General features: G+C 40.0%; 1 protein-coding gene across 2 annotated transcripts in view; it reads right to left on the bottom strand.

Moving 5' to 3' along the window:
* Positions 1-26,609, bottom strand: part of TCP11L2 (t-complex 11 like 2) — a 39,832-nt gene that overhangs the window by 8,612 nt on the left and 4,611 nt on the right. For both annotated transcript variants that reach the window (XM_047741713.1, XM_047741712.1), the window contains exons 2-8: positions 22,505-22,696; positions 19,980-20,115; positions 16,254-16,374; positions 14,797-15,017; positions 13,437-13,573; positions 1,930-2,117; positions 1,532-1,713 (exon numbers count right to left, since the gene is read on the bottom strand). In XM_047741713.1, coding sequence (XP_047597669.1) covers positions 1,532-1,713; positions 1,930-2,117; positions 13,437-13,573; positions 14,797-15,017; positions 16,254-16,374; positions 19,980-20,115; positions 22,505-22,661 — 1,142 coding nt within the window. In that variant the 5' untranslated portion in view covers positions 22,662-22,696. The remainder of the gene's footprint in view (positions 1-1,531; positions 1,714-1,929; positions 2,118-13,436; positions 13,574-14,796; positions 15,018-16,253; positions 16,375-19,979; positions 20,116-22,504; positions 22,697-26,609) is intronic.

The following is a 26,609-nucleotide window of genomic DNA, read 5'->3' as shown; positions in this document are numbered from 1 at the left end:
GAACGATGATTGCAAACAGCCTCTCACTGTCCAGAAATGGTCTTTAATATAACTTTGTGCAAAATGGGAATTAAAGGATAAGAGAACAGGGGTGGGCAGGCATGAGGAATTAAAATGATAAGGCAATTGGAGAGGCAGAGCTTCTATAAAGAAGACGATTTAACAACTAACTAGTTATTAAAGGTGAACATTTATCAAGCACCATGCGCCAAACACCTGTACTAAGTGCTTCACAATGGATCATCTTAAGTTCCCACATTGGTAAGTAAGCACAATTATCCCTTTTTGCAAGTGAGAAAATGAGGCTCAGAGTGATTAGGGAACTTGTCCAAGGGTACCTAACCAGGCAATAACACACCTGGGACTTAAATCGCGGTCTGTCGGACCTGAAGCTCGACTTCTCTAACCACTTTGCTATATGCTTTATATGAATACTTAAAGAGCTCTGTGGGTTCTCTAAAGGCTTAATAAAATTTCTGGAAAGTAATAGTTACCCCGTGTGGGGAAATGCTAAGGTAAGACCAGCTGCAAACCTAGAGAAGGTTTCTTTTCGTTACAGGTCTTGTGTCCTGGAATGTGAAGTAAATGAGCCTGGATGACTAGCACAAAAATAGTAGGAAGGGCAGGGCCTTGACACAGTTGACCAGACCTCAGCCCTTGATTTCCCCTTTTTCTCGCTGTGCAGCCCAAGATAAATCCTTTTCTCTCTCTGACAACTTTGGATGTTGTAATCACTTGGGCTCCTTTTCGCTCTTAATATTCTAGGATTTTATCAAGTAATCTTATGTGCTTTCTGGGTAATGGGGAGGAGGATGGAGGGATAGGGGCATCTCCCTTCAAAGACAGGAATGAACAATGTAAGGCCTTAAAAACACCTTAAAGGGGAACCAGCAAGAGAAGCTGACCCATGTAAGACCAATGAAAAAATCTGGTCATTGACTAGGATTAGGAATTTTCTGACTTGGACAGGATTCACAATAGGATGACCCAAATGAGATCCAAGGTCTGATCCTGGGCAATGAATTTAGCAAAAAACAAGACCTTCACTGGACTTGTGCAATATCTCTGAAGGACAGGATGTCACTACTTCTACCAAAGAGTTCATAGCAGGCTGGATCAGACAAGTTGGTAAACATTTCATTGCAGAAAAATGATGGGAGTCAGAACAACTGAGTAGGAAGCCTCCTTGATAGGGCCTTCTAAACCCTCGGCATGGAATTCTGCGTTTTTGTTTGTTTGTTTGCTTGTTCCAAGGCACTGTCAAAGAAGAGCTCTTACACATGCCCATCCTAAGTGGAAATAGGACACTCACCCTGGCACTTGGCATGGAAAAGATCTCTCCCTTCTTATGAAAGGACATCTAAACCTTCAGAGATATTAAAAGAAATTCTAGAAAAAGAAGGTGTAAGATAAGCTTCTCTGAAGTATAGTCCTGAATACCCCACCCAGACATCCAGGATCACTCATGATTTCTGAAACACACGCGGAGCCTTAACACGAGGATGAGCAGATAAAAACACTTGGAACTTACTCTTTGTTCATGCCTTCAAGTAGAACAGCTGAAATCCTTTTTAACCTGTTTGCAAGCTCAGGGAGGCCTTCTGTAAGAGCACCCACCATGTTGTTGGTAATTAGGGACAGGCAGGCAATAATTTTCAATTGATTCAGCTTTTCTGTCAGTTCCTGAAGACGTGCTCCATCTGTGATGAGTGTCTAGCATGTTTATTTTAAATGTAAAAATAGAAAGGGAAGCTCAATATCATGAAAATATAAAACAAGCAATGTTACATCCAAACTCCCATTTCTATCTGATTTCAGGAAAGTCATTAAACCACACGCAACACTAGACAGACCAGCTGATGCACAGATAGAACTTGTGAATTAAAATATTGGAGAACTTGAGGGAAGGAAAAAAAAAAAACCACTCACCTCTGGTAATTCTTTTTTCTGATAATCCCAATGTAACAGTTTTAAATAACTGTTATTTAGCACCAGTGTAGGACTCAGGCTTGGCTTAGAGCTGTTTTCGGCCCCAGGAGTTAAAGCAGTCTCAGAAAGAGAAAGCAGTTCTTCATTTACAGATTCTTTTAACCATTCTGTAGTTTGATCAAGAGCACCTGAAAACAAAAAGGCCATATGTTTGTCCTACAGCTGTTAGATCCCTATTGTGCATTCTACATGACAACAGAGGTTAAGTGAGGGGCTGGGCATAAGTGCCAAGACAGGCACACCCTGTCTTATAGTCCAGATGGGGTGCCAGAGCTGTAAACCAACAATTACAGCAAAATAGAATAAATGCAAGAAGGTACAGTGGGAGTGGAGGGAGCAAACATTGTCCAAGACAGAGTCTAATAGGAAAAGCTCTGTAAGTGACACCTAAAGATATAAAATAGAGGACAGGACTGTCACTCCAGACCAGGTGAACAGGCCATACAAAAATCCAGAACAGTGACAGATATGGCACATTCTGGATGCTACAAGCATATCTCTATCGTTGGTCCATAGAGAACAAGGGAGAGTGGTAGCAGATGGCATCGGGTGGGTAGGCAGAAGCCAGCTCACACACGACCTTGAATTTTGGCAGAGAAGGTATTCAGACTAAAAGCATTGATTATTAAACATTTTTGGGTCCTGGATCCCCCTGAGCATCTGATTAGAATTATGCCTTTCTCAAAATGCACATTCATGCTAATGTGCACACTTTATTTTACTTTTGACCCAGTTTTAAGGTTCCCCACTAGAAACAATTTTGTTTTTTACACATTTCTTAAAAAAGTGTATATTTGATAGAATTTATAAGGTGGAAATTGCTAAAAAAAAAAAAAAACCAAAACACAAAACAAAACACGCAGAATGAACACAGATGCAGATCTTTTTAAAAAGCACCAGAGAATGAAATAAAAAATAGTAACCCTGAAATTCTCCCTGAGACCCAGCACTCGAACCAGGGTAATCTGTGAGTAGCAATGTTTGCCACACAACAGCAACACCACCCGAGAATTTCACAACTTTGCTTCTCCTCAGTTGGCAAACGTTCTTGGTTTTTCTAGTTCTGTTCATAGAAATGTAAAAGACTTGAGGTCTTTTGTTTAAAGGACACCCAACAGAGAGAGAGAGAGAGAGGAAATCTTGGTGGATATAATTACGATGTAGCATTAATAAGCATTTATACGGCAAGCTTAATCATTTACAGCTGACACATCTAAAAGCCCATTTAGTTATCTCAAACAAAGCAACAGTGTACCATAGTGGTTCTCAATCCTGGCTGATTTTACAATCACATGGAGAGCTTTAAAAAGAAAAGAAAGATCTTGGGCACAGCTTCTGGAGATTCCGATTTAATCAGTCTGAGATGGGGCTCAGGCAACTGTGTTTAAATACCCCAGGTGAGGGGTGCCTGGGTGGCTCAGTGGGTTAAAGCCTCTGCCTTCGGCTCGGGTCATGATCCCAGAGTCCTAGGATCGAGCCCCGCATCGGGCTCTCTGCTCGGTGGGGAGCCTGCTTCCTCCTCTCTCTCTCTGCCTGCCTCTCTGCCTTCTTGTAATCTCTGTCTGTCAAATAAATAAATCTTTAAAAATAAATAAATACCCCAGGTGATCCTAGCACAGAGCCAGAATTGAGTATGACTGGTAAAGCAGAAAGAGCACAAGTTCAGAATGAAACATCAGCTTTCCTCTAAGGGATCTACCTGCTGAGATGTTACTCCCACCAGCTAGTACACTGATGCCTCTATGTGGCTCCAAAACCAAGGTCAACCCCATGAGATACAAGTACTGTCAATTTTTCATGTAGGCAATAAGTCTCTTCATTCACTCATTTATTCAATGACAACGGAGCACCTAATGTACCCTAGGTGCTATACCAAGTATCGGGGATTTGTAGATGAGTAAACCTGTTTGGTGCACTCAAGAAGTTCTTTGTCCACTGGGAGGGAGAAACACAAGAACAGGCAATGGCTTTACAGGTGCATTTACCTAAGAATTTCCTAGCACCTTTGAAGGTCCAGGAGTATTGCACTTGAATTTACTCTCCACCAATACGCGCTTCTGGTTTCCTGCTAGAGAGGCTTGGCCTCACTCCCCTGAAACTACCTTTGGTTCTCTAAATCTAAATCCTGCCAGTCTTTACTGGCCTAGCTTAAATCTCTCTTCCTGTGGGAAGCCTTTCTTGATTGTACGGACCCATCCCTGCTCTCTCTTTTCAGAGAACCCACCTTTGAATTTTTGATCTGGCTGTCATTTCTCTTGAACAGCTGAACTAAAAAACAGCTTCTCTATTTTTTTAAAAAAATTGTTATTAAATATTTTATGTATGTTCATCTCAATTTCATCTCACTCACTGAAGAGTCCAATCTATGATCTTTATTTTTTTATTTCTCTTTCCTTTGATTTAATTCATAGCATCACATGATAGGTATGTGAAATGTGGCTTTGTTTTGGCAGACACACTTGCTTTGGAAAATACTCAGATTATCTTTCTAGTGGTACTTGTCACATACTGGGTGCTCTAAAAGCCTCTGCTCTCCTGGGGGACCTGGGTGACTCAGTCAGTTCAGCATCTGCCTTAGGCTCAGGTCATGATCATAGGGTCCTGGGATTGAGTCCTGCATTGGCTCTCTGGACAGCAGGGAGTCCTTCTCCCTCTCCCCCGTTTATGCTCTCTCACATGCTCGCTCTCTCTTTTTCAAATAAATAAATAATCGTAATAAATAAATAAAAGCCTCTGCTCTCTGTGTCTGGCATGAGTGACCTGGTAGGTTTCCAATTTAACTCACCATCTCTGGAAGTAAACATCAACTTAAAGAATTGCTCAAATAGTCGTCTTCAGACTGACAGACCAATTGGTCCCACAGGCTATCTTTCCCTCCCCACTATAAAACATTTACTACTGTACACAGTACACGCAAATCAAGACAAAGTGTTTTTTGTAAACTCTTTCACAAAGCAGAGAAGGAAGACTTCTCATTCATGTTTATGAGGCCAGCTTTGCCCTGATACCAAACCCAGACAAACGCATTACAAGAAAATTACAAAACGATCTCTTTCCAAAAATACAGATGCAAAAATCCTTAAGAAAGCATTAGCAAGGTAAAGTATTAGCAAGATAAAATACTACACTATGACCAAGGAGGAGTGGGATAAACATTTCAGGATTGCAAGGTTGCTTTAATTAGAAAAACATCCATCACAGTAATTCAGCACATTAACACAATAAAGGAGAAAAAAAGATCCCATCCCATCATCAGATATAGAAAAAGCATGTGACCAAATTTAACATGTGATCTATTTAGATAAAAACTCTCGGCAAACCAGAAACAGATCTTCCTCAACACATACATCTATGAGAAGTTGCAGCTAACACCATACTTAATGGTCAAATAATGAATATTCTTCCCCTAGGAAGGCAAGGATGCCTTCTCTCATGACTGCTATTGAACATTTGATTGGATGTCCTAGTTAGTGCAATAAAGCAAGAAAAAGAAATAAAAGGCACACATTAAAAAAGAAGAAGTAAAACTGTTTATTTGTAGGCAAAATGATTATATATATAGAAAAACTGAAGGAATATTCCAAAAACCTACTAGCATTAATAAGTTAATATCTTAGCAAGTTCTCAGGATGCAAAATCAATATTCAAAAATTGATTATATTTCTATATACTCGAAAATAAAAATTTTACAAAATACCACTTATAACAGCATCAAAGAACATAAAATAAATGAGATTAAATTGAACAAAATCAGAACAGGACTGGAGGGGTACCTAGTGACACAGTTGGTTGAGCATCAGACTCTTGGTTTTGGCTCAGGTCATGATCTCAGGGTTGTGAGATCAAGCTTCACATCAGGCTCCCCACTCAGCATAGATAGAGTCTGCTTAAGTTTCTCTCTCCCTCTCCTTTGGCCCACCCCTCCTCAAATAAACAAATCTTAGAGGAAAAAAAAAAAGCACAAGGCTGGTACACCAAAACTAAAACATACTGCTGAAATAAATTAGACTTGAGACATCCAGTTCACAAATTAGTAGACTTATTAATGTGAAGATGTCAAATCCACCTAATTCCAATCACCAACCCAGCTGGCTCTTCTGCAGAAATTGATAAACTAATTAAAATTGGATGTGGAAATTCAAAGGACTTAACATAGACAAAACAATTTTGAAAAAGAAGAACAAAGATGGAAGACAAACACTACCTGATTTCAAGACTTAGCCTCAATAATCAGGACTGTGTGGTACTTAGTGAAGGGAAGACATACAGATCATAGGATAGAATAGAATCCAACTTAAAAAATGAAGTAGTAGTATGTGCTACAACATGGGTAAATCTTGAAAATATTATACTAATTGGAAGAAGAGACACAAAAAGCCACACACTGCACGATTTGATTTATATGAAATGTCCATAATTGGCAAATCCATAAAAACAGAAAGTAGACCAGGGGTTATCGAAAGCTATGGGAAGGGAAGACTAGGGAGATACTGGTAGTGGGTATGGGGTTTCTTTTTAAGGTGATGAAAATCTTCTGGAATTAAATACTGATGATGGTTATATAACCCATGAATATACTAAAAACCACTGAATTATACACTCTTAAAATTAATGTTGTGGAATATAAATTATATTTCAATTACAAAAAAATAATACAGAGGTCAGAAATAAACTCACAAATGTATCATCAATTGATTTTCAATAAAGTTGCCAAAGCAGTTCAATAGAGAAAAGGTAATCTTTTTGAATAAATGGTGCTAGAACTGGATACACATATGGAAAAATGTGAACCTTGAAATATATTACCTTGAAATGTTTCCTAAGCCTAAAACTATAAAAACTTCTAGAAGAAAAGATTCATAAAAGTCTTCATGACCTTGGGATATGCAAAGATTTTATAGACACACCACTAAATGCACAAATAAGAAAAATTTTATGATTTGGTCTTCATCAAAATTAAAAATTTCTCTTCTTCAAAGGGTAGTGTTAAGAAAATGAAAAAGGCAAGCCACAGATGGGGGGAAATTTCATAACATATAAAACTGACAAAGGATTTATTTCCAGAATATATTGAAAGCGCTTCAATTCAATAAAAAGACAACCCAGTTTAAAAACAGGCAAAAGATTTGACTGGACACTTTCCATTAGAAGATAAATGGCTATTTTACATATGAAAAGATGCTCAACATCACTCATCATCAAGGAAATGTATATAAAAACCACAGTGAAATACGACTTTCACACCCTCTATAAAAGGTAAAATTTAAAAGACCAATAATACCTTGCGTTGGTGAAAACGTAAAGCAGTTGGAACTCTCATATACTGATGGTGAGTATAAAATAGTACAACCACTTTGGAAAATAACTGCCAGCTTCTTGTAAAGTTAACCATATACTTAACATAATGACCCAGCCATTCTACTCCTAGGTGTTAACCCAAAAGAAAAGATAATATGCACACACACAAATACTGATACATATGTGTTCGCAGCAGCTTTATCGGTAGTGGCCTAGAACCGGAAACAATGCCAATGTCCATCAACAGGTAAACAGACAAAGTGGTACAATCATATAACAGGAAGCTTCTCAGTAATACAAACTATTGATAAATACACAACACGGATGAATCTCAAAAACCTTATGTTGAATAAAAGAGGTTGGACAAAAAAGTGACACACGGGGCCGCGTGGGTGGCTCAGTTGGTGAAGCAACTGCCTTTGGCTCAGGTCATGATCCCGGAGTCCCAGGATCGAGTCCCACATTGGGTACCCAGCTCCATGGGGAGTCTGCTTCTCCCTCTGACTTTCTCCCCTCTCATTCTCTCTCTCTCTCTCAAATAAATAAATAAAATATTTAAAAAAAAGAAAGTGACACACAGCATGATTCCATTTAATAAGAAGTTCTAACGGAGGCAAAGTTAATCTACAATGATGAAAATTATATCAGTTTTTACCTCGATGGGGGAGTTTACTGCAAAGGGCAAGAAGATTCTTTTTGGCGTGACAGAAATGCTTTATATCTTATTTGTAGTAATAGTTACAGGAGCATATTCTTTTGTCAAAACTCATGAAACCATATACTTCAAGTGGGCACATTGTATTGCACAGATAGTGTATTTCAATGAAATTTTTAAAAAGGGATATAGGTTACAGGTTGGACAACTAAGTCACTGAATCTAAACCTAGTAACTGCAGGTTGAATTGCATAAAGCTTCATCAACACTAAACACACACAAACGTGCGAAGATTTATATCATGTAAAAGCCACCGACTGTGCTATTTAGTGCTACAAATAGCAGACAGGGGGATGTCCTGTAAAATCTGCCGTTTAGTGTGAATGAGTTTAGTAGTTGAGCCTTCTAAGATGAATGAATCAAAGGTATCCCCATATGGATTCTTCAAGGAATCCAATTCCCATCTCTGCTGATTTCTAGTATGGTACCTAAACATGAAATCTGGTTCTTAAGTATGAACTCCGGCAACAACTCCTAAAAAGGCAACAACTCCACATCCTGGATATGGGGGATGGCCTGTATAATTCTGAGCAGACAGTACTCCTATAAACTAAGAGAGTGCTGCAGAAATATGTGACTGGAAGACCCTGATGTTGTGCAAAGCTTTAGATGGCTCCCATTTTCAATCTTCTGGAAAAATATTCAGGCTAAATTCTTCAATTTCCAGTTAGAAGAATATAGCTCCCTTTATCCATGACACCTGCTCTATTATACCTAGCAATACCTCATCTCCCTTCTTTTTCCTTCCTTCCTTCCTTCCTTCATTTTCTTTCCAAGGCTCCCGCCCAACATGGAGCCTGAACTCATGACACCGAGATCAAGATTCACATGACTAAACCAGCCAAGCAGCCCTTGGTACTGCTTTCTTTGAGATATCGTTTTCCCTCCCTCCATGGTTTCTTTTGTAAATATCAGTTAAGAGGTCCCTGACCAGGCAAACCCCATGACCATGGGTCGGCCTAGCTGAGTCATATGCCCATCAAACTTTCCTAAGATCTGAATGGTGACTACCGTATTCAAGGATGGGCCATTTTAAAATACACATTAACTGTTCTGATGATGAACTAGGAACTTTTCCTTATTTTCCCTGCCCAGATTCCTGATACTCTCCTGGTTTCTGGCCTTGCTCAGGCTCAGATATTTTGGCTCTTTTGGCGAACTGCCCCCGTGCTTCCATTCACTTCCTTTTTTGCTAGATCACCCAGAGTCGGTTTCTGTTGCTTGAAATATAACCCAGCTGACATAACACAAAAGTGAAAAATCCAAAGGAAGCAGCCAAAGCAGCAGCTTGGTTTAGTCTCGATTTGGATGTAGGAGACTGGCTTCTAGTCCTAGCTCTACTACTTACTAGCTGTGTGACTCTCTGGTGTTTGGGCAGGCCATTGCTGAGCGTCAGTCTGCTCATCTTCAGAATGTTCCATTAGTAGTTCCTAAATGTCCTGAGCGCCAGGCAAAGAAAATGAAAATGCAGTTTGATGTGATTTTGGAAAGTATGTCCCACAAGATTTCTGAAAGAATCACATGAAACGAAGTTCTATGAGAACATTGTGTCTATCAGACACAAGATACTACCTAAATAAATAAAAACCTTCTCTTTCCGAGTATCTTAGAAATTACTTGTGCTCTGGTCCCTGAGGGGTAATCTGTTACTCTTTTCATAGGTAATTTAGTTGCTGGACCTGATGTGGTTATCCTGTTGATGTTCAGTACATGTATCCAATCATTGTCTGAGGCTTTCTGGGGTGTACTTTAAATCAGGCAATTATATAAAATTTCTCTGTCGGCAAAATATTTTCTGGAGTCAATTCAGAAATCTAGAGTGCTTCTCTGCATTAATTTTGCAATAATTATTTTATAAAAAATCATGTACACACAAAAATCCAACCCTATTGTCCTGCATGTTACTGTGAGGCTCTTATTTTGATATTAGGGCACAGTGACCGACTTTTGGCAGAGCGACTTGAGGATATAATTAACAGCTGACATACACTCTGCTTCCTGGACTCTCGATTTCTCTGGGAACATATTTAGAGCTGGGCAATAATGACCTATATCCACAACTGGATTTATTCTATTCTTAAATCTCTGAAAATATCCAAGTCAATGTGAAAAGTACAAATGGTTTAAGGGTCACAAAGCCTGGGTTTTAAGGACAGAAACAAACAATTTAAGATGAACAAAATTATAACTCAAATCAATATCAAGGAATTTCCTCCAGATGACAAGCTATCTTGACTCAAGACATAGAGATATCGGCACACGTATGTAGACATATGTACACAGGCGAACAAATGAAACCAGTCAGTAAAATGCTGGAAAGGAAAACACTGCTACAAACATAGTTACTGTAGTTCAGGTTTCAGATTCAGGTTCTATGTAGGGTTCTATTTCCATTAAATCCCTCTCTTCCTTTGGAGAAACAATACAGCCCTAAAGTCACAGAATTTTTGTTGTGGAAGGATTCTTAGAAGTCATCTAATCTCATCTGCCACTCAGTGCTAGCACTCCCTCTGTAGGTCTTCCAAAGAAAGTCAGTATCTCATTTGAAGACAGGCAGTGTTGTGTAGCAGTTCGATGTACATGCTTTGGGGCAGAGACATGTCTGATTCATTCAGGCTTTAAGCAGTCACCTAGAGTAAGTACTTTAACCTCAATTTCTTCATTTATATATTTTTTAAAGATTACTTATTTCTCTATTTGAGAGAGAGAGAGAGAATAAGCAGGAGGAGTGGCAGAGAGAGAGGGAGAAGCAGAATCTCCATTGAGCAGGGAGCCCGATGTGGGACTCGATCCCAGAACCCTGGGATCATTACCTGAGCTGAAGGCAGATGCTTTAACTGACTGAGCCACCCAGGTGCCCCCATTTCTTCATTTATAAACAGTGAGTGATAACAGTGCCAGATTCATAGGGCTTTGTGAGGCTTTGATGGACTAACAAAGGTAAAATGTTTGGCACATAGTAAGGACTTGGTATATAATAAGTGTTCAACAAAATGATAGCTGGCACTGACTACTAGTAGTAATAAAGAGGCTCATTCCAAGCTTAAAACAGCTCCAGCTGCTAAAAAGATCAAAACTCTGCCTGTGATTTCCCTCCACGGATCCAAGTCTGCCTACAGGGCTTAACCCAAAGTCCCTGAATCAGTACCAACAGGAAGGCAGTGCTCATAGCCCAAGTGTATCTCCTTGTTACCAAACCGAATGTGCTCAGCTTCATGGTCTGTTCCTCCTATGACCCTCCACCATCCAGGCCCTCTGCAGACATGCCCCAGACTCTTGGGGCTCCTTTAAAAGTGGCACCTGTTTCCCTTTGTTTACATAAGGCTACCATACTGACTAGCTTGACAGAAAAGCTCAGTCCATGAGGGATGGGGGATCATCTAACAGCCTTATAGCATAATGAATTAAAATCCAGAAGCTAGTGTTAAGAGCCCAGAAGCTAGTGGCAATGAGGGAATCTGGTAAGCCAGACCTTTGCCAGCTGTGCAACATCTGGCATCTCAAATCCCTTGCCTGTGAAATCAAGGGTATAACAGTACCTACTTAACTAAGTAACTGTGATGTTTCATTGAGGTATCACGTTCTCTACGCCCAGGCTTTCTCGACGCCTCTTACAGTCCAGCTTTAATGCCCACTAGTTCACGAATCTGCTCCCATCAGGGTTACCAAAAATCCTCATGCAGTCATACCCAGTGGTCAAGACTTAGCCTCCATTTTTCTTGACCACTTAGCACTTGTCACAGCTGATTATGTCTTCATTCTCCGAATGCTTTGTTTACTTTCTTACAGAACATCACCAGCTCCTGGCTTCCTTCACCTCCCTGGCTACTCATTCACAGTCACCTTTGCTGGATCCTACTCCTCTTTTCAAGCTCTAGATGCTCTAGAATCCCAAATCAGGCCTCTTTAGTATTGACACTCACTCCCCAGGTAATTTCATCTAGTGCAATATTGTGGCTAAGAGCATGAATGGTGTAGCCAGACCACCTGAGTGAGTCTAAGCCCCATAGCTTACAAGTTGTGTCATGGAGGCAAGGGATCTAACCTGTCCATCCCTCAGTTTCTTCATCCATAAAATGGAGAGCAATTTCCTAAAGTTATTGCGAAGATCAAATTAGTTAATATAGGTAAAGTGCTTAGCATGTGGTAAACATTTTATACATGTTAGTTATTATTCAGTTTCATGGCTTTATAAATAAATATACTGGTGAGTCCTGAATGTATACTCCCAGCATTCACCATTCCCCTGAACTCTAGTCTCTCACATCCACAGGCCTACCTGACCATGTTGATGCCAAATAAGATCTCTGTGTTCATATATCTAAAACCAAACCCTGCTTCCGGACTACCTCCCTCCCTGCTTTCCCCTAGCTGCCCCGCCTCACAAACAGCCATGACTACTCACCCTGCTGCTCAGGTGAAAACCTGAGCATCATCTTCAACGTCTCCCTTTTCACCTTCATCTAACTTTCAGCAAATCGTTTTGTTCAACTTTCAGAATACATCCAGAATCTGACTTGTTTGTACTACTTCCACTGCTGCTACGTGGACCATTAGTTCTTGCCGGAGCAACTGCAATTCCACCTCCTTGGTGTCCGTTTCCCTTCCCTCCTTGCTCCGGTATGATCTATTCTCTACCCAGAAGCCAGAGTTGTCTTTAAAAATTAAAATCTCATGTTGCCCTCTCTGCTCAAAACTCTCCAATGATTTCCCACCACACTTGGACTCAACTCTCAATGCTCATTTCCAAGCAAGGCTCTCTAGGACTTGCCTTTGCCTACCTCTTGGCCTCTTCTCCTCCCACTCTCTCCCTGCCTACTTTACTCCACAGCCACACTGTCTGTCCTTGTCTGTCCAACTTCACTTGCAAGCTTCACGCCTTTGCCCATGCAGCTCCCTCAGGCTGGGATATTCCTTGCTCACGTTCACATGCCCCTTCCTCTTTCCTTTCCAAACTCTGCGCAAATGTTCCTTCTTAGAGAGGTCTTCCCAGTCTACCTTATCTTAAAAAACACCATCTCCTCCACTCCTGCCCCACTGCTCTCTGCCCTTTTTTCCTACTTTTCTTCATAGCACTTAACACATCTGACAATATATGTTATTTGTTTGCTTGCCATGCCTACTACAATGTCAGCTCCTTGGGGGTCACAACACTGTTTTGTTCACTACAGTATTCACAGCAACTAAGCAGTGTCTGGGATACAGCAGGTGCTCAATAAATACATATTTTTTTAATACATGAAGAAACGAATAGTGCTTGGCACAGTTCTTGGGACATGGGCAGACAGCGATAAATTTGTGATGTCTATTTTAGAAGTTAAAAAAATGTTTAACAGAAAAGCCAAAATTCTTTAACGATACTCCTTAAGACATCAAAAACGTAAACATCATATTTCCATCTAATTTCAATATATGCACATTATATTGTACTTACTTGGAGTTTCTTCTAAAATTTCTTGGAACTTAGTTCTCTCATAATCCACCAACTGGCGTTGAAGATGTGGTCTAAGACTCCTAATTGTAAAATTGACCATGTCTATTTTCATGAGGTCCAGGACATGAAATATTTGTCTAAAAATTTTAGAGTTAGAATAGTTAGAGAGCTGATTAAGAAATTAAGCTGATATTCATTAACTGTGATCTATTTTACAGACTGGAAACAATAAACATCCCCAAATAGTTTTGAAATTCCAACTGCCATTGGCAAGGTCACTTTTCATAGAAGGCATTACACATGCATTCCAATGTATCCTTCATAGATCTCAAGAGTATTTGCTTTAGCAAATATAGTACTTCCAGCTGATCCACTACACCTGGCCATAAACTAATAGACACTAAGAAGCATAAACAATGAGTCTTAATGAGACAAAGAAGATTCAAGAAGGAATTTTCATTAGAAACCCTTGAAATTTTAAGGGAGTCTGAATAAAGTGTACATGGTTTCTATTCCTACTAAATCTGGGGGTGGAGAATAGAGAGGGGAAAAAAAGGACAGGGCAGTGAGACACAAAAATACTTAGCTTTGCTTATCTGGTTTTCTTCTAAGATAAAGGTGGGAGACCAGTTATTATTGGGTTACTCAATTGCCACACTTCCCTTCTGTTTTGTTTTTATTTTTATTTATTTTTTTATTTTTTTAGAGATCATAAGTAGGCAGAGAGGCAGGCAGAGAGAGAGAGAGGAGGAAGCAGGCTCACTGCTGAGCAGAAAGCCTGATGTGGGGCTCGATCCCAGGATGCTGGGAACATGACCTGAGCCGAAGGCAGAGGCTTTAACCCACCGAGCCACCCAGGCATCCCTCTGTTTTGTTTTTAAAATATATATTTATTTATTTGAGAGAGAGAGAGAGAGAACGATCAGGAGGGGCAGAGGGAGAGAGAATCTCAAGCAGACTCCACACTGAGCATGGGACCCAATTCAGGCTTGATCTCATGACGCTGAGAGCACCACTGGAGCCAAAAACAAGAGTCAGACACATACCCGACTAGACCACCTAGGTACCTGCCCCCCACACTTCCCTTTTGAATGAACTCAAAGGTACTCTCAGAAAATGCAAGCAGCAGGGGTGCCTGGGTGGCTCAGTGGGTTGGGGCCTCTGCCTTTGGCTCAGGTCATGATCCCGGGGTCCTGGGATTGAGCCCCACATTGGGTTCTCTTCTCAGCGGGGGGCCTGCTTCCTTCTTTCTCTGCCTGCCTCTCTGACTACTTGTGATCTCTGTCTGTCAAATAAATAAATAAAATCTTTGGGAAAAAAAAAGATAAGAAAAGAAAATGCAAGCAGCAAAAGTGCTAACCTCAGCACCTCCACGATGTTGCTGGTAGCCTTCAGCTCTCTGACATCGTCATCTCGCACGGGAGCACACAGCTTTCCCATCGTACTGATGACATAGTTGGCCAGGCCTTGGATGTCAACAGCCCTGTGCTCAGCCTGTTGCCTAATGAGGTCTGTGTCCAAAACTTCACAGATCTGGTTGCGAAGTCGGTTGCCGCCAGGAGTCAGAAAAGAGAGGAGAGTCTACATAGGAAAGGAAAGTTAACAGCATTGTTACGTGAATAGGGTTGTCATTTTAACTTCAGTGTCTAGATGACTAAGCTCCTTGTGCGTATTTTAATGCCCTGGATGCCACAGAAGCATGGTGGGTCAGAGGAGCACTCTAGTGCCTCAACTCTAAAAAGAAAGCTCTAGCTTCTGAATTAAAGTGCCCCTCGCCCCAGCCTCCAGCCCATGGAAGTTACTGAAACTATCAGAATAAAAGCAACTGGCAAGGAAGGAATATTACTGAAGTAACTTCAAAAAGTTTGCATTTAAACCATGCAAAGAAAGAACAAGTTGCAGATCATGGCTCCACAAGAACCCCTTAAAGAAGATCAAATGGAAATACCCCATGAGCTCCATTAGTATATTTTACATATAAAATATTTATTATATAGGGGCACCTGGGTGGCTCAGTTGGTTAAGCAACTGCCTTAGCTCAGGTCATGATCCTGGAGTCCCAGGATTGAGTCCCACATCAGGCTCCCTACTCGGCAGGGAGTCTGCTTCTCCAGCTGACCTGTCTCATTCTCTCTCCCTCTCAAATAAATAAATAAAGTCTTTTTAAAAATAAATAAATAAATAAAATATTTATTATATATTATACAAGCAACCTATCCTAAGTATTCACCACACAGCGACCACTGTGCTTACACACACAGCACATGGCATAGGAGTATGGATTCTAAGCCAGAGTGCCTCCGCTCAAGTCCCTCTCTACCCCTCAAAGCTATGTAACCCTGGGTGAGTAAGGGAACTTGGCTTCTTTTTATTCAGGAAGAATAACACGGCATTATGGTAACAACAAATGAATCATCTAGTGTTTGGCATAGAGCAAGCGCTTTGTGAATGGTAGTTAAAACTGTAACTGTCATATCATCTAAATCTTACAATTATCCTGCAAGTACTCAGGACACTAGAACTCCTGGAGGGAAAGCCTTTGTTTAGCCCGTCACTAAACCAGGTTGTTTAACTCTCCAGTCTGCGCTTTTAACTACTGTGAGCACTACTCTGTGTGTGTGAAGCGTTGCCCTGCGCTCCTTCCACTGTCCTATTTCCCTAGCCTCCCCCCAACTCCAGGAAGCGCATTTTGGAAACCACCCTTCCAGGGATTGAACTTACTCAGTTTTCCAAAAAGAATCTCCAATACTCTTTGGAGGACAGAAAAATAGCCTTTGGGGAAAAAATTATTAATCAATACAGACAACATCAACTTGCCTCTCTGATTTCTTCAAACAGTTTGATGGCATGTTCATACTCGGGAGGCTCAGCATTCAGTTCTGACTCCAGGACGTCCCAGAAGGCCTGGTGGACAATGTGCTTTACTTGACTGGCTAAGCTACCGGAAGGAAATTGTTTTTAAAAATAAGCATTATTTTTCCTGATTATAAAAGAAATGTGCCCATTGTAAAAATCTCAGAAAATGCAGGGGGAAAAAAAAAACAGAAAAAATGGCCCATAATGTCATTTTTAATCTTTTGACATATTTCCCTGATTCAATGCATTGTTTTAATATAATTGAGGATAACCAGTCGGTATATTATATATTTGTTTCATTTAATATTCTGTCCTAAGAGTTTCTCCTAGATTTTAAAAATGCTTTCTTGCTATAGTTTTTAATAAATTCATAAAATTCTGTCTTAAGGAGATGCCAGAATTTACCTAGCTATTCTATAGATCTTTAGACTTGTTCCAGATTTTGGGGATGAGATGGCAAAGTTGCTCTTTCCTCAACAGCTGAAGTTTCATTGCACAGAACAGAACAGATTGGCCCAAGCAGACATGCATGTGAGCGCTGCCAACCACAGTTTAGATGTCCCATTTAAAGTCAGCCAGACCGGACTGCTGAAACTGGAACCTTCCTAGCAAGAGCTCACAATAGAAGAGGTGGCCACTTTGCTTCACCCTTTATATCAATGTCATAAAACAGGTGCACACTTAAATACACTGACCTACTACATTTGGCAACAGTTGTAAGAAAAGCACATATTTCCCTGCACTGTACTTATGAGTCTCCATCCCCTAAAGGTCATACATCTCTCCCAGGCAGAGGCAATAACTACTTCTTCTCCTAAGTATCTGCCATTGTACCTAGCACACTGCACCTGGCATACAGTGAGTATTTGATGAATGCATGGTGAATGAATTAATAATTTGATAGTTAAGCATAGCTCTTAATTTTTTTAGAGTATAAATAGCCAAACATACAATAATGTTATGAGAAATTAAAATTAGCTTTCTGAGGAATGTGAGCTAAAATTGTTTCTGTAACTGCAAATACTACATTCTACTCAGCAACTTGAAATGTTAAAACTTATCCTGGCTGCCTGACTAGAGTTATTCAACATAAATGCTCTTTCTAAAGTTGACCCTCCCGAGCAACTACAGAACCATTAGAAAGGCAAACATTGCTGGCATGGATTTCACTCTGGACTTCATAGGCCTCATGTAGTGGCTTGAATGGACCAACTAAGAAGGAGCTACAACAACTTTAGAGCTCCTGCAGGGACATCAGAGTTTAAATGTAAGTTTTCCTAAAGGCTGAAAGATACTTTTTAGCTTTTTAATTTTCTGGAAGATGATGGGGAAGAATGAGATCAATCAAATCATTTACAAGGGTTCCTACTGGGTATCAGAAATTGGATATATTTTGCTAAGCCTTTCCCCCCCCCAAAACAATATTTGGTTAAATATGAGAGTCAGTGATATTTTTAAAAGTAATAACTTGGCCAGATGACTGTGGAAAGTCATCTGAAAAATCAACAGGTTATAATATGCCATTTCATTTTTAAATAAAGGTAACTGTCCTAAGTTTGCATTTTGCTTTCCTTGCTCACATTTTCCAGCTATGGCAGAAAATTAAGAAAGGAGGCTTTCCTATTTCCCACAGTATCAAAATATTTAAGTTCAAGGCACTCAGATGCCCATGAGCATGCGTGTGAAGTCAACATTTTAGTCCCCATGATCTCCTTGGGGAACACGAAGATCAGAAATGGTCTCAGCAGAGCTAGGATTCAAACCCAGAGCCTGTCTGATCAAAAAGTGCCTTCACTAATACCTATATTTGGAACTTTTGAATTTAAAGTATAAATACTTCCAAACTGCCTTTTGCTGTACTTCATAAAACACACTAATTTTAACTTCAAACATTCATTTTCTTAGTCAGTCAAAAATGTTTATAAGGCATTCAGTATATGCCAGGCCCTGTTTTAGGTATTATGGTTACTATAGTAAAAAAAAAAAAAAAAAAAAAAAAAAAAAAAAAAAAAAAAAAAAAAAGTGTAAGCTCTCAAAAAGCTTATTTGTTAGCAGGGACAGGAAGACAACAACAAAACACATTAAAAATAAATAAGGCAATTTCAGAACCATGAGGAAGACAGAAAAAGACAATGTAGTAACTAGTGATAGAGAGGGTGCTAATTTCACTGGTGGCTGAAGAAAGCTTCTCTAACATACGGACCTTTGAGTTGAGACTTAAAGGAGGGACAGAAAAACAGCCAGTGAAAATCTAGGGGATTTTCAGAAAGAAGAAGGACAAAGTCCTTGAAAAGGATTGAGCTGGTGTACTCTGGGGTCAGTAAGGAAGCCAGTGTGGCTGAAGCATACCAAGCAGGAGGGAAAGTAATAAGAGACATGGTCTTGGAAGTAGGGCCTTGCTACCACACTAAAGAGTTTGAATTCTTATTCTAAGTGTAATAGAAAAGCCACTGAAGGATTTTAAGCAAAGAAATGACCTACTCTGATTAACCCTTTAGAAAGGTCTGGTTACCGTGTGGATATGGAAGGTGGGTTGGGGGAGCTAAGGATGACAGGGCAACTAGTTAGGACTTAAAGAGTCAAGGTCAGAGGTGATGGTAGCCTGGCCTAGGAGTGCATCACTAGAGCTGGTATAAAGGATTATGGTGAAATGCAGCTACCATAGAAAACCAACCAGATACACCTATTTTGGCCAGTAATCTTAAAATAAATATTAATGATTATCATGAATAATAACCCCAGGAGCAGGAAGACTACGATTCACATTTTGAAGAAGGAAAATTATTATGTTTGCTACTTTCCTGCTTGAAAACAAATAAACATTAAAGCTCTAAATAAAATCAAATATTATATGTTGTTTTAATTGATAGAGGAAATGCCTCTGGATTTATAAATGACACTGTGAGGTTGAAGATTTAATGTCATTATTCGTGAGCTAACCTTGCCTATAAAGATGATATATCTGTGATATATCTTATGCCTCCAGCCTTTTCTCCTCTTTGTCCCAAGGGATTTATGATCCACTGAAGTTAGAGAGGCTGAAGTAGGATATAAGGGCATGGCTCTAACTAGAGGTCCTTGGGTTGGGGGTGTGTGTGAAGTTAACCGGGGTCCCTCTGTAGTTATGATTCCTACCTCCAGATGCTTCTCGATCACCTATTCTTAGCACTTTGGCAGCTCCACTAATTTATTTATCTTTCACAACCTGAATATCAGTTTTTAAGAAGTCTATCTGCAAACATTTCTTGAGCATGTACTAAATGTCAGGCATTCTGCTAGGCAATGGGGATAGAGCAGCAAACAATATAGACATAGTTCCTCCATTATGGTGTTTTGGTCACATGGAAAGACAGACACTGAATATAAAATTATAAGTCTTCTTAACAAAAAGGAGGTAGGAGGGCAATAGGAGTCTTTAGGAAGGGGATTTAATGTAATCTAGTATGCTCAGGAATGTCAGGAAAAGCTTCTCTCAGGACGTGACATATCAGCTGAGTTCTAAGGATTATGGGTAACATATACGCTTGAGGAATGGTTTTAAAAACAAGTGTAAGACCTTGTTAGAGAACTAACCAATATTTGCTCCCAGTAGCTGTTACACAAGACTTCTAGGAATCAATGTAAACATATGTGTATATATGAGACTCTGCAGCTCAGTTTACACAGAACAAATGCCTCCAGGGTTACCTGTTCTCGGGGAGAGCGTCTTGTTTCAGTTGGAAGCTCTCATTTACAGCAATTTCATGAACAAGTGTCATGTTTGATAAGTTCCTTGCTGCCGCCATCACTTTGTCAAATGTTACAACTCTGGGAGGGCTTGTTGCTGAAACAAAAACAAAACGCAGTTCACGTCACGGAGGAAAAGCTGTCAGTCATCCTATGAAACTCCGGAGGCAGACTGAGTTTAAGTTATTCTAACTTATCTGTTCAGGGTTTTACAAATAAGAAGCATACATACTAAACTGGGTAGATTTCCTGCTTACTACTTAAGACTTCAAAACTTCAAGAACGCCTTTGATAGTTTCAGTTATTATATTGATAAAAAATTCTCAAATGTCTTCCAGACTATTTTATTAGTATAAGCTATTATAAGTTACTTTCTTTTATGAAATCACCTCATATTTTAGTACCTATTGATTTCTGCATTTATTACATATACTATGCAGGAATTTGATAAGACTACTTTTATTCTCTAATTCGTTGACTCATTAACTTAAACAGACTCAAGATGAAGTAATTGATTTTTTAAAACTACAACTTCTAAAAGTATAGGCAATATAGCATAATGTTTAGGTTTGATTCCAACTTTTGCCAATTGGTAGATATCATCTTACTTCACTAAGGCATAACTCACCTCCTCAGGGCTGAGTTTAGGTGATTAAATAAGATAATTTAAGTAAAGAAGAACAAAGTAAGAACTTCATAAATGTAGATACTTAAAATAAAACTAATCTGGTAAACTGGATAATCTAAGTAGGAAGTAGTATATAAAGAATTATTCTACTTACTTTTAAAGATTATTCTAATAAACCGTGTCTTTTAAAAATGACTAATGGAACTCTTAACTTCAATTAATTGAAAATCATTTCCTCAAACAACAGTACTAACTGGCAATATTTTGCTACCTAAAATAATTTTTTCAAAGAAGCAGAGGGGAAGGAGGAAGAGGAAGACCATGTGGAAGCGGAGGGCGAGGAAGAGTTTGGAAAAATGGTGATACACGGAATTAGGAAAACCCTTCTTTTGGATGACTGCATACTCTGTTAGAGGCATCAGCCTAATAATAATATAAAGAGTGAGAAAAAGCACAAAAAGCTAAGTGGCTGCTAGTAAATTCTTTTCTCAATTCTCTGTCCCATTAAGATTCTTTTTTAAAAATGTCCGTACATTTGGGTCCAATAATCCAATTATATCCAAAGGAATTCCTGGAAAGGCTCAATGAACCAAGATGTTCATAAAGCATCATTTGTAACAGAAAAAGAAAAAAAGAGGAAAATTAACGCAATGACCAATATCCAATGTCAATGGTTAAATTCATGGTGTAGTCATTTACTGAAGTAGTTTTCATGTATTAAAAGTATATTATATCATGGTAAATATTTTAGTTATAATTCTTTTTTAAAATATTTACTTATTTGGGCGGGGAGCAGAGGTAGAAAGAGAATCCAGAAGCAGACACCCTGCTGAGCATGGAGTCCAATGTGGAGCTTGATTCCAGGATCCTGAGATCATGATCTGTGCTGAAATCAAGAGTTGGCTGCTTAAAAGACTGAGCCACCCAGGCGCCCCATGTTTTAGTTATAATTCTAAGTGAAAAGTGTCTACACATATATACACACATATGTCTATGTGAAGAATGAGTATGACAAAGCACCACCAGCTGTCATCTTCGGGTGATAGTATGGGCAAAATTTTCTTTTCTCTATACTTACATACTTTCCAAAATTTTAAAAACTGAGATTGTATAAATTTAAAATAAACACAAATGAACAAATGTTTTTGACATGGGCATTTGATTATATGAGACATTAGTTGCTTCTTTCTGCATTTGTTTTGTCTTTTTAAGGTGTTATATTTCCTATGCAAAATGTCGATTAAAAAGCTAAAACAACAACAACAACAACAAAACACACTTGCTTTACACACTTCTAGTTTCCATACAAAAACAAGGGAAAAGACAGCTCCTCACTATGGCCACTTTTTTAACTCTTTCTCACAGTCCTGGTGTAGTAATTCCCCTCATGGGCACTTTTGTGGGGAGATTTGCACAACGGGTTTTGAAATCAGCAGGAAACCCTTTAGATTATTTCACTTCCTGCCTGACCCCTGAATTGGGGCAAGTTTCCTTCCATGTAAATCGGCAATTATCAGAAAAGACCAGTTTGAACTTATCCTTGAATGAAGCCCAACAAGTGATCTCAAGAGGGAGTGGCTTTCCACTACTCGAGGGAAAAGACAGGTGGGGTTTAGGGACCTGATTTATTGTCAAACCAAAGCAGATCAGAGACAGTAATGAAAATAAAAATGGGCAGGTTGTAAACTTTAATGGTTACTTAATCCTGCCTTTGCAGTACTACTACGGAACATCTAGAAAGGAGGGGGAGTCTCTACTTTGCTCTCGTTCATTTATGAGTTTTAAAATCTAACACACATGTCTAGAACCAACACCCCTTCCCCCGCCCCCCACAACCCCTGCTCCCCTGTCAGCTTACAAGCAGGAGAGCTGGATTTGCTGGAAGAGTCGCTTGTAAAGCTCTGCCTTGAGCACTCATAGTCACTGAGTGAAGCCATGCTTTCGGAAAACCGGGGAGAGTCTGAATCTCTTGGCTGGTCTTGGCCTACATGCTGCTTTTCACCATTGAAGGGCATTTTGTGTCACTCGAGTGTGGGCAAAGAGATAGCGCCTGCAGAGAAAAACACACCCCGTGTCAAGGCTCTGTGGTACTTCCAATGGCGTCACAGATGCTTCTTCCAGTGTAGACAGCTTGGCTCACATGAGTCACAGTGTTGGAATGTCCCCAGAAGAGAACCACATCTTTCCCACAGCAGCCAGGCTATTACCAGGCCTTCAAGACTGCCTTCCAGAAATGAGACTCCAGAGGCCTAAGTGTGAACTTACTCAGGACATACATAGTGGGACTGTGGAACAGCTCTCAGCAATACCAGATCCTTTAAAAATGTGCAGAAGACACACAGTCTCTCCCTGGGTTTCTAAAACATGGAAGGCAAGAGTTAAGAGGGTAGGGCCTCGAGGCCAGACGGCCTAGGTGAGAAGCTCATACTGTCTTTTGCTGTGTCACTTTGGGAAAGCCACTAAGCCACCTACCTCTTGAGTAAAACCGGGCTGAAAGACTAAACTTAGAGGGTTGCTTGAAGATTAAATGGGATTAATCTTATTAAAGTGTGTAGTACTCAAATATTAGCTATTATTATTATTATTATTATTTCTACGGCTTTGTTTTAAATAAACTATTTTTTAAATCAGCCCCTTTAGTTCCCGATGAGCCTCTTGGAGAAAGGAGAAGACTAACTAAAATCTCTGGCTAGCAAGTTTTCAGGTTTCTCTCCATTTTCCTGTGAACTGCCATGATACAAAGTGTAAAGCCTGACACTGGGTTTGCATTTGACAGCTGACTTGGTACCCACTACTACCCGATGAACAAATAGGCACCAAAGATCCTGATTCATGGATGAAGGAGACAGACTCTGAGGGACGAGGGGACTTACCGTGCCATAAAGCCAGCCCCTTGACTCTATGTCCAGTATTGTATCTGGGACATCACATTGCCTTCTAGGTAAGAGCAGAGCACTTGGGCCCACTCACCCCCTACAAAGGTCATCCTAGGCACATAGGATGCCCCACCCTGAGCCCAGAAGCCTCAGCAAGGCCCAGGAGGGAGCTGGCTCTGACACGTATGGTGTTAGCTGACGCTAAGGGGAACCGGGGCCCAAGGAAGAAGACCCCTCGAGTCCTGAATAGACAATAATGATAGTAAGGGTTCACGGAGTCTCTTTAAACCAGCCCATGCGGTAAGGTATACAGAGCTTTTAAAGCTACAAAAAACTTGAAAACACAGTTGTGCATAGTACGCCTGGAAATCCTGTGCAGTTTCTTCAATGGTTCCTTTTGTATTTATTGAGTGCCTACTATGCAGTAGTACCGGGAAAGATAACGGTGAACAAAAGAGATAGGGCCCTACTCTCATGGCTCTCAAGTCTAGTTACCTACAACTGTATGTGCCAGAGGCTAGAACATGAGAAAAGGGGAAACAAGGCATTGCTCGGGAAGCATGAGAAAGGAGAGGCAGGGTGGGCCTATTGGGGCAATCTAGTCTTGTTGAGAGAAATGTTGCCATTTTGTATCAGTTGGGTGGTAACAAAGACAAGGATGAACCTCAGAGGGACTTTAATTTAAGGTCAGTGCCCAAGGGCATTTGCCCCTGGCCTCACCTAACCAACCTTCAGTCCTGCCAATTGTACAAGTGCACCCTTCCCAGGCCCACCTCTTTCACAAACAGACCACTAACTCCTTGCCTCTGCAAGGAATCCAGAGAAGCCGCCAGAAACCTACCATGTAGAGAGGTCTCCCTTGTCCTGGACTCCCAAGGCCAACTACCACCAGCACAGGCTATAAAATAGTCCTTAATCCTTGAGACTCCAGTGGGAGTCACCTCCTTCACCACATACAAACTAGGTTCTACTTGAGCTTTAACTCCCACCTGCTGGGGGGAAGGGAATAGAGAACAGAAGAAAAGGGTCTGCTTGATCTCTTTCACTTCCACCAAACCCCAATCCTAAATGGAATACTTGTCCTTCCCTCTACATTCTTCTCTCTCTTTGCCACCATTTTATGTCTCACTGAGAGCATTTCTTGAAAATGCTACCTTCCTCAGGAAGCCTTTACTCCTTGACCAGAGTGAATGACACTCTTCTCTGTACATCTGCAGCACATGTCCTATATCTCTACCATGGAGCTGCATCCCTTGTACAGTTGTTTTCTTCCCGTGGCTACTTCTGACTCTCCTTAATAAGGCAGGGAATGTGTCTTGTCCATTGCCAGTGTCAAGTACGTGACAAGTATTCATTCAGTGTCAGCTGAATTGGAATCATTGAATCCCATTTGGTACAGCTTCAACCAGAACATTCACAAACTGATACCACTACACACTTAAGGCCTGGACTGCCAAAGTTAAAGCATGGGAACAGAGAACCTACCACCTAAACCCACTTTATTAGGTTTAAGACTCAACATTCCCTGACCCTGGTAACACTCTTATTTGAATATCTTGAACTTTGTTTCCATTTTTTTTTTTCAGTCATTCTGCCATAACAAGTGCTCTGTATGCTCTGCTCTTAATTTTTCTTCACTTTAGCTGTTTTTCCAAGTAAAGGTGAATAAAAGCTTTCATCTATTGGAATTTATGAAATAGGTTAATAGTTATAACTGTCCATTTCATTTTTCTACTCTAGCTGAACAGCACACTTTGTAGGTTCCTTAATTGTGTTTAACAAGGCATCAAAGTACAAAGATTAAAAATAAAAAGATGTAGGTTAGGAGTTAGAAGGCTAGACTCTGAGGCTTGAATCTGTCATTAATTTGCTGTGCGACCTTATGCACACCACAATGGCTCTCCTCACCTCATTTTTCTGAACAGTTGGGCCAGCTATAAGGTCCCTTTCAGCTAGGAAATGCTAAAATTCTATAAACCCAGAGTTCCATGAGGCTTCACTAGAAGTTCTGAAATTAAATGTGCTCATGGCAGACATACTTAATAATATGCAACTATGTTTCCTTCCAACAATTCACTGGAAGTAGTTTCTGGCACAGGGAATGCAACAGAAAATGTGAAAGCTTCAAAATGTTTAGACCCTCTTGTTTGGATGGTAAAAGGCTCCATAGCACAACTGGGCTTTAATGCATCCAAGGAGGAACTTTCCTTTGAAGCCCAAATGTCCATTATTATTCTATAAGGAAATCGCCTCTTTCCTCCTCTAGGCATACTAATAATACCCAATGCATAGGGTTGGTGTGGAACTTCATTTAGTCAATACACGTAGAGTGCTTGGAACAGTGTGTCTGACAGAGAAAACAGGATATAAATGATTGCTATTATTAGTATTATTTGCATTTTTCTTGTTATTATCATTTCAGACATTAAAAACTCTAGAGGGGAGAACTGTTTTATCCCAAGATGATAAAAGCATATTCCCCTACAGATAAACAAGCTGCTAGTTAACTTACAACAGAACTCTTGCACTTGTCTGAGATACTAAAGCTGAAAGCAAACGCCTCATCCCAATGCAAATGGTCTTCTGCAAGTTCCTTCACATCTGTTCTTGCTTTTCTTGGTTTTGGGTTTCCATATAAGTCATCTAGGGACAAAGCTACTTGACTCAAAAGGCATTGAGGGTAGTTTTATGGCTTTAAAAACTATTTTGGATTCTCTCTTAGAATAGTGATAATAAAACCAGTCTATTTCTTTAAGAAAGGTAATGCTTCTCATACTGACAAACTTAGACCTACTTAACTTTCACCACTGCCAATCACAAGCAAACCACACAACTTTTCAGAAACACCACATCTCATTCTACCTGGAGGATTTACTACTCGCCAAAGGTAAAGTCAAAGGTGAAAACAGTGGATAACTCCCAAGCAAAGCCTCCAACACTACAGTGGGTCACCATCAAGGAGAATAATCACATTTTATATTCTATTCTTTCTCATTTAATAAGTCCAGTATTATATAATTCCTTCCAAGACCAATGACTGGGATGCACTGACACTTAAACATTTATTGTTGAATGAATGGCAATATA

This window comes from Lutra lutra, chromosome 8 (assembly GCF_902655055.1).
Source record: "Lutra lutra chromosome 8, mLutLut1.2, whole genome shotgun sequence".
NCBI lineage: Eukaryota > Metazoa > Chordata > Mammalia > Carnivora > Mustelidae > Lutra > Lutra lutra.
Note: the sequence above shows the minus strand (reverse complement) of the source record. Positions and strands in the feature narration are given on the sequence as shown.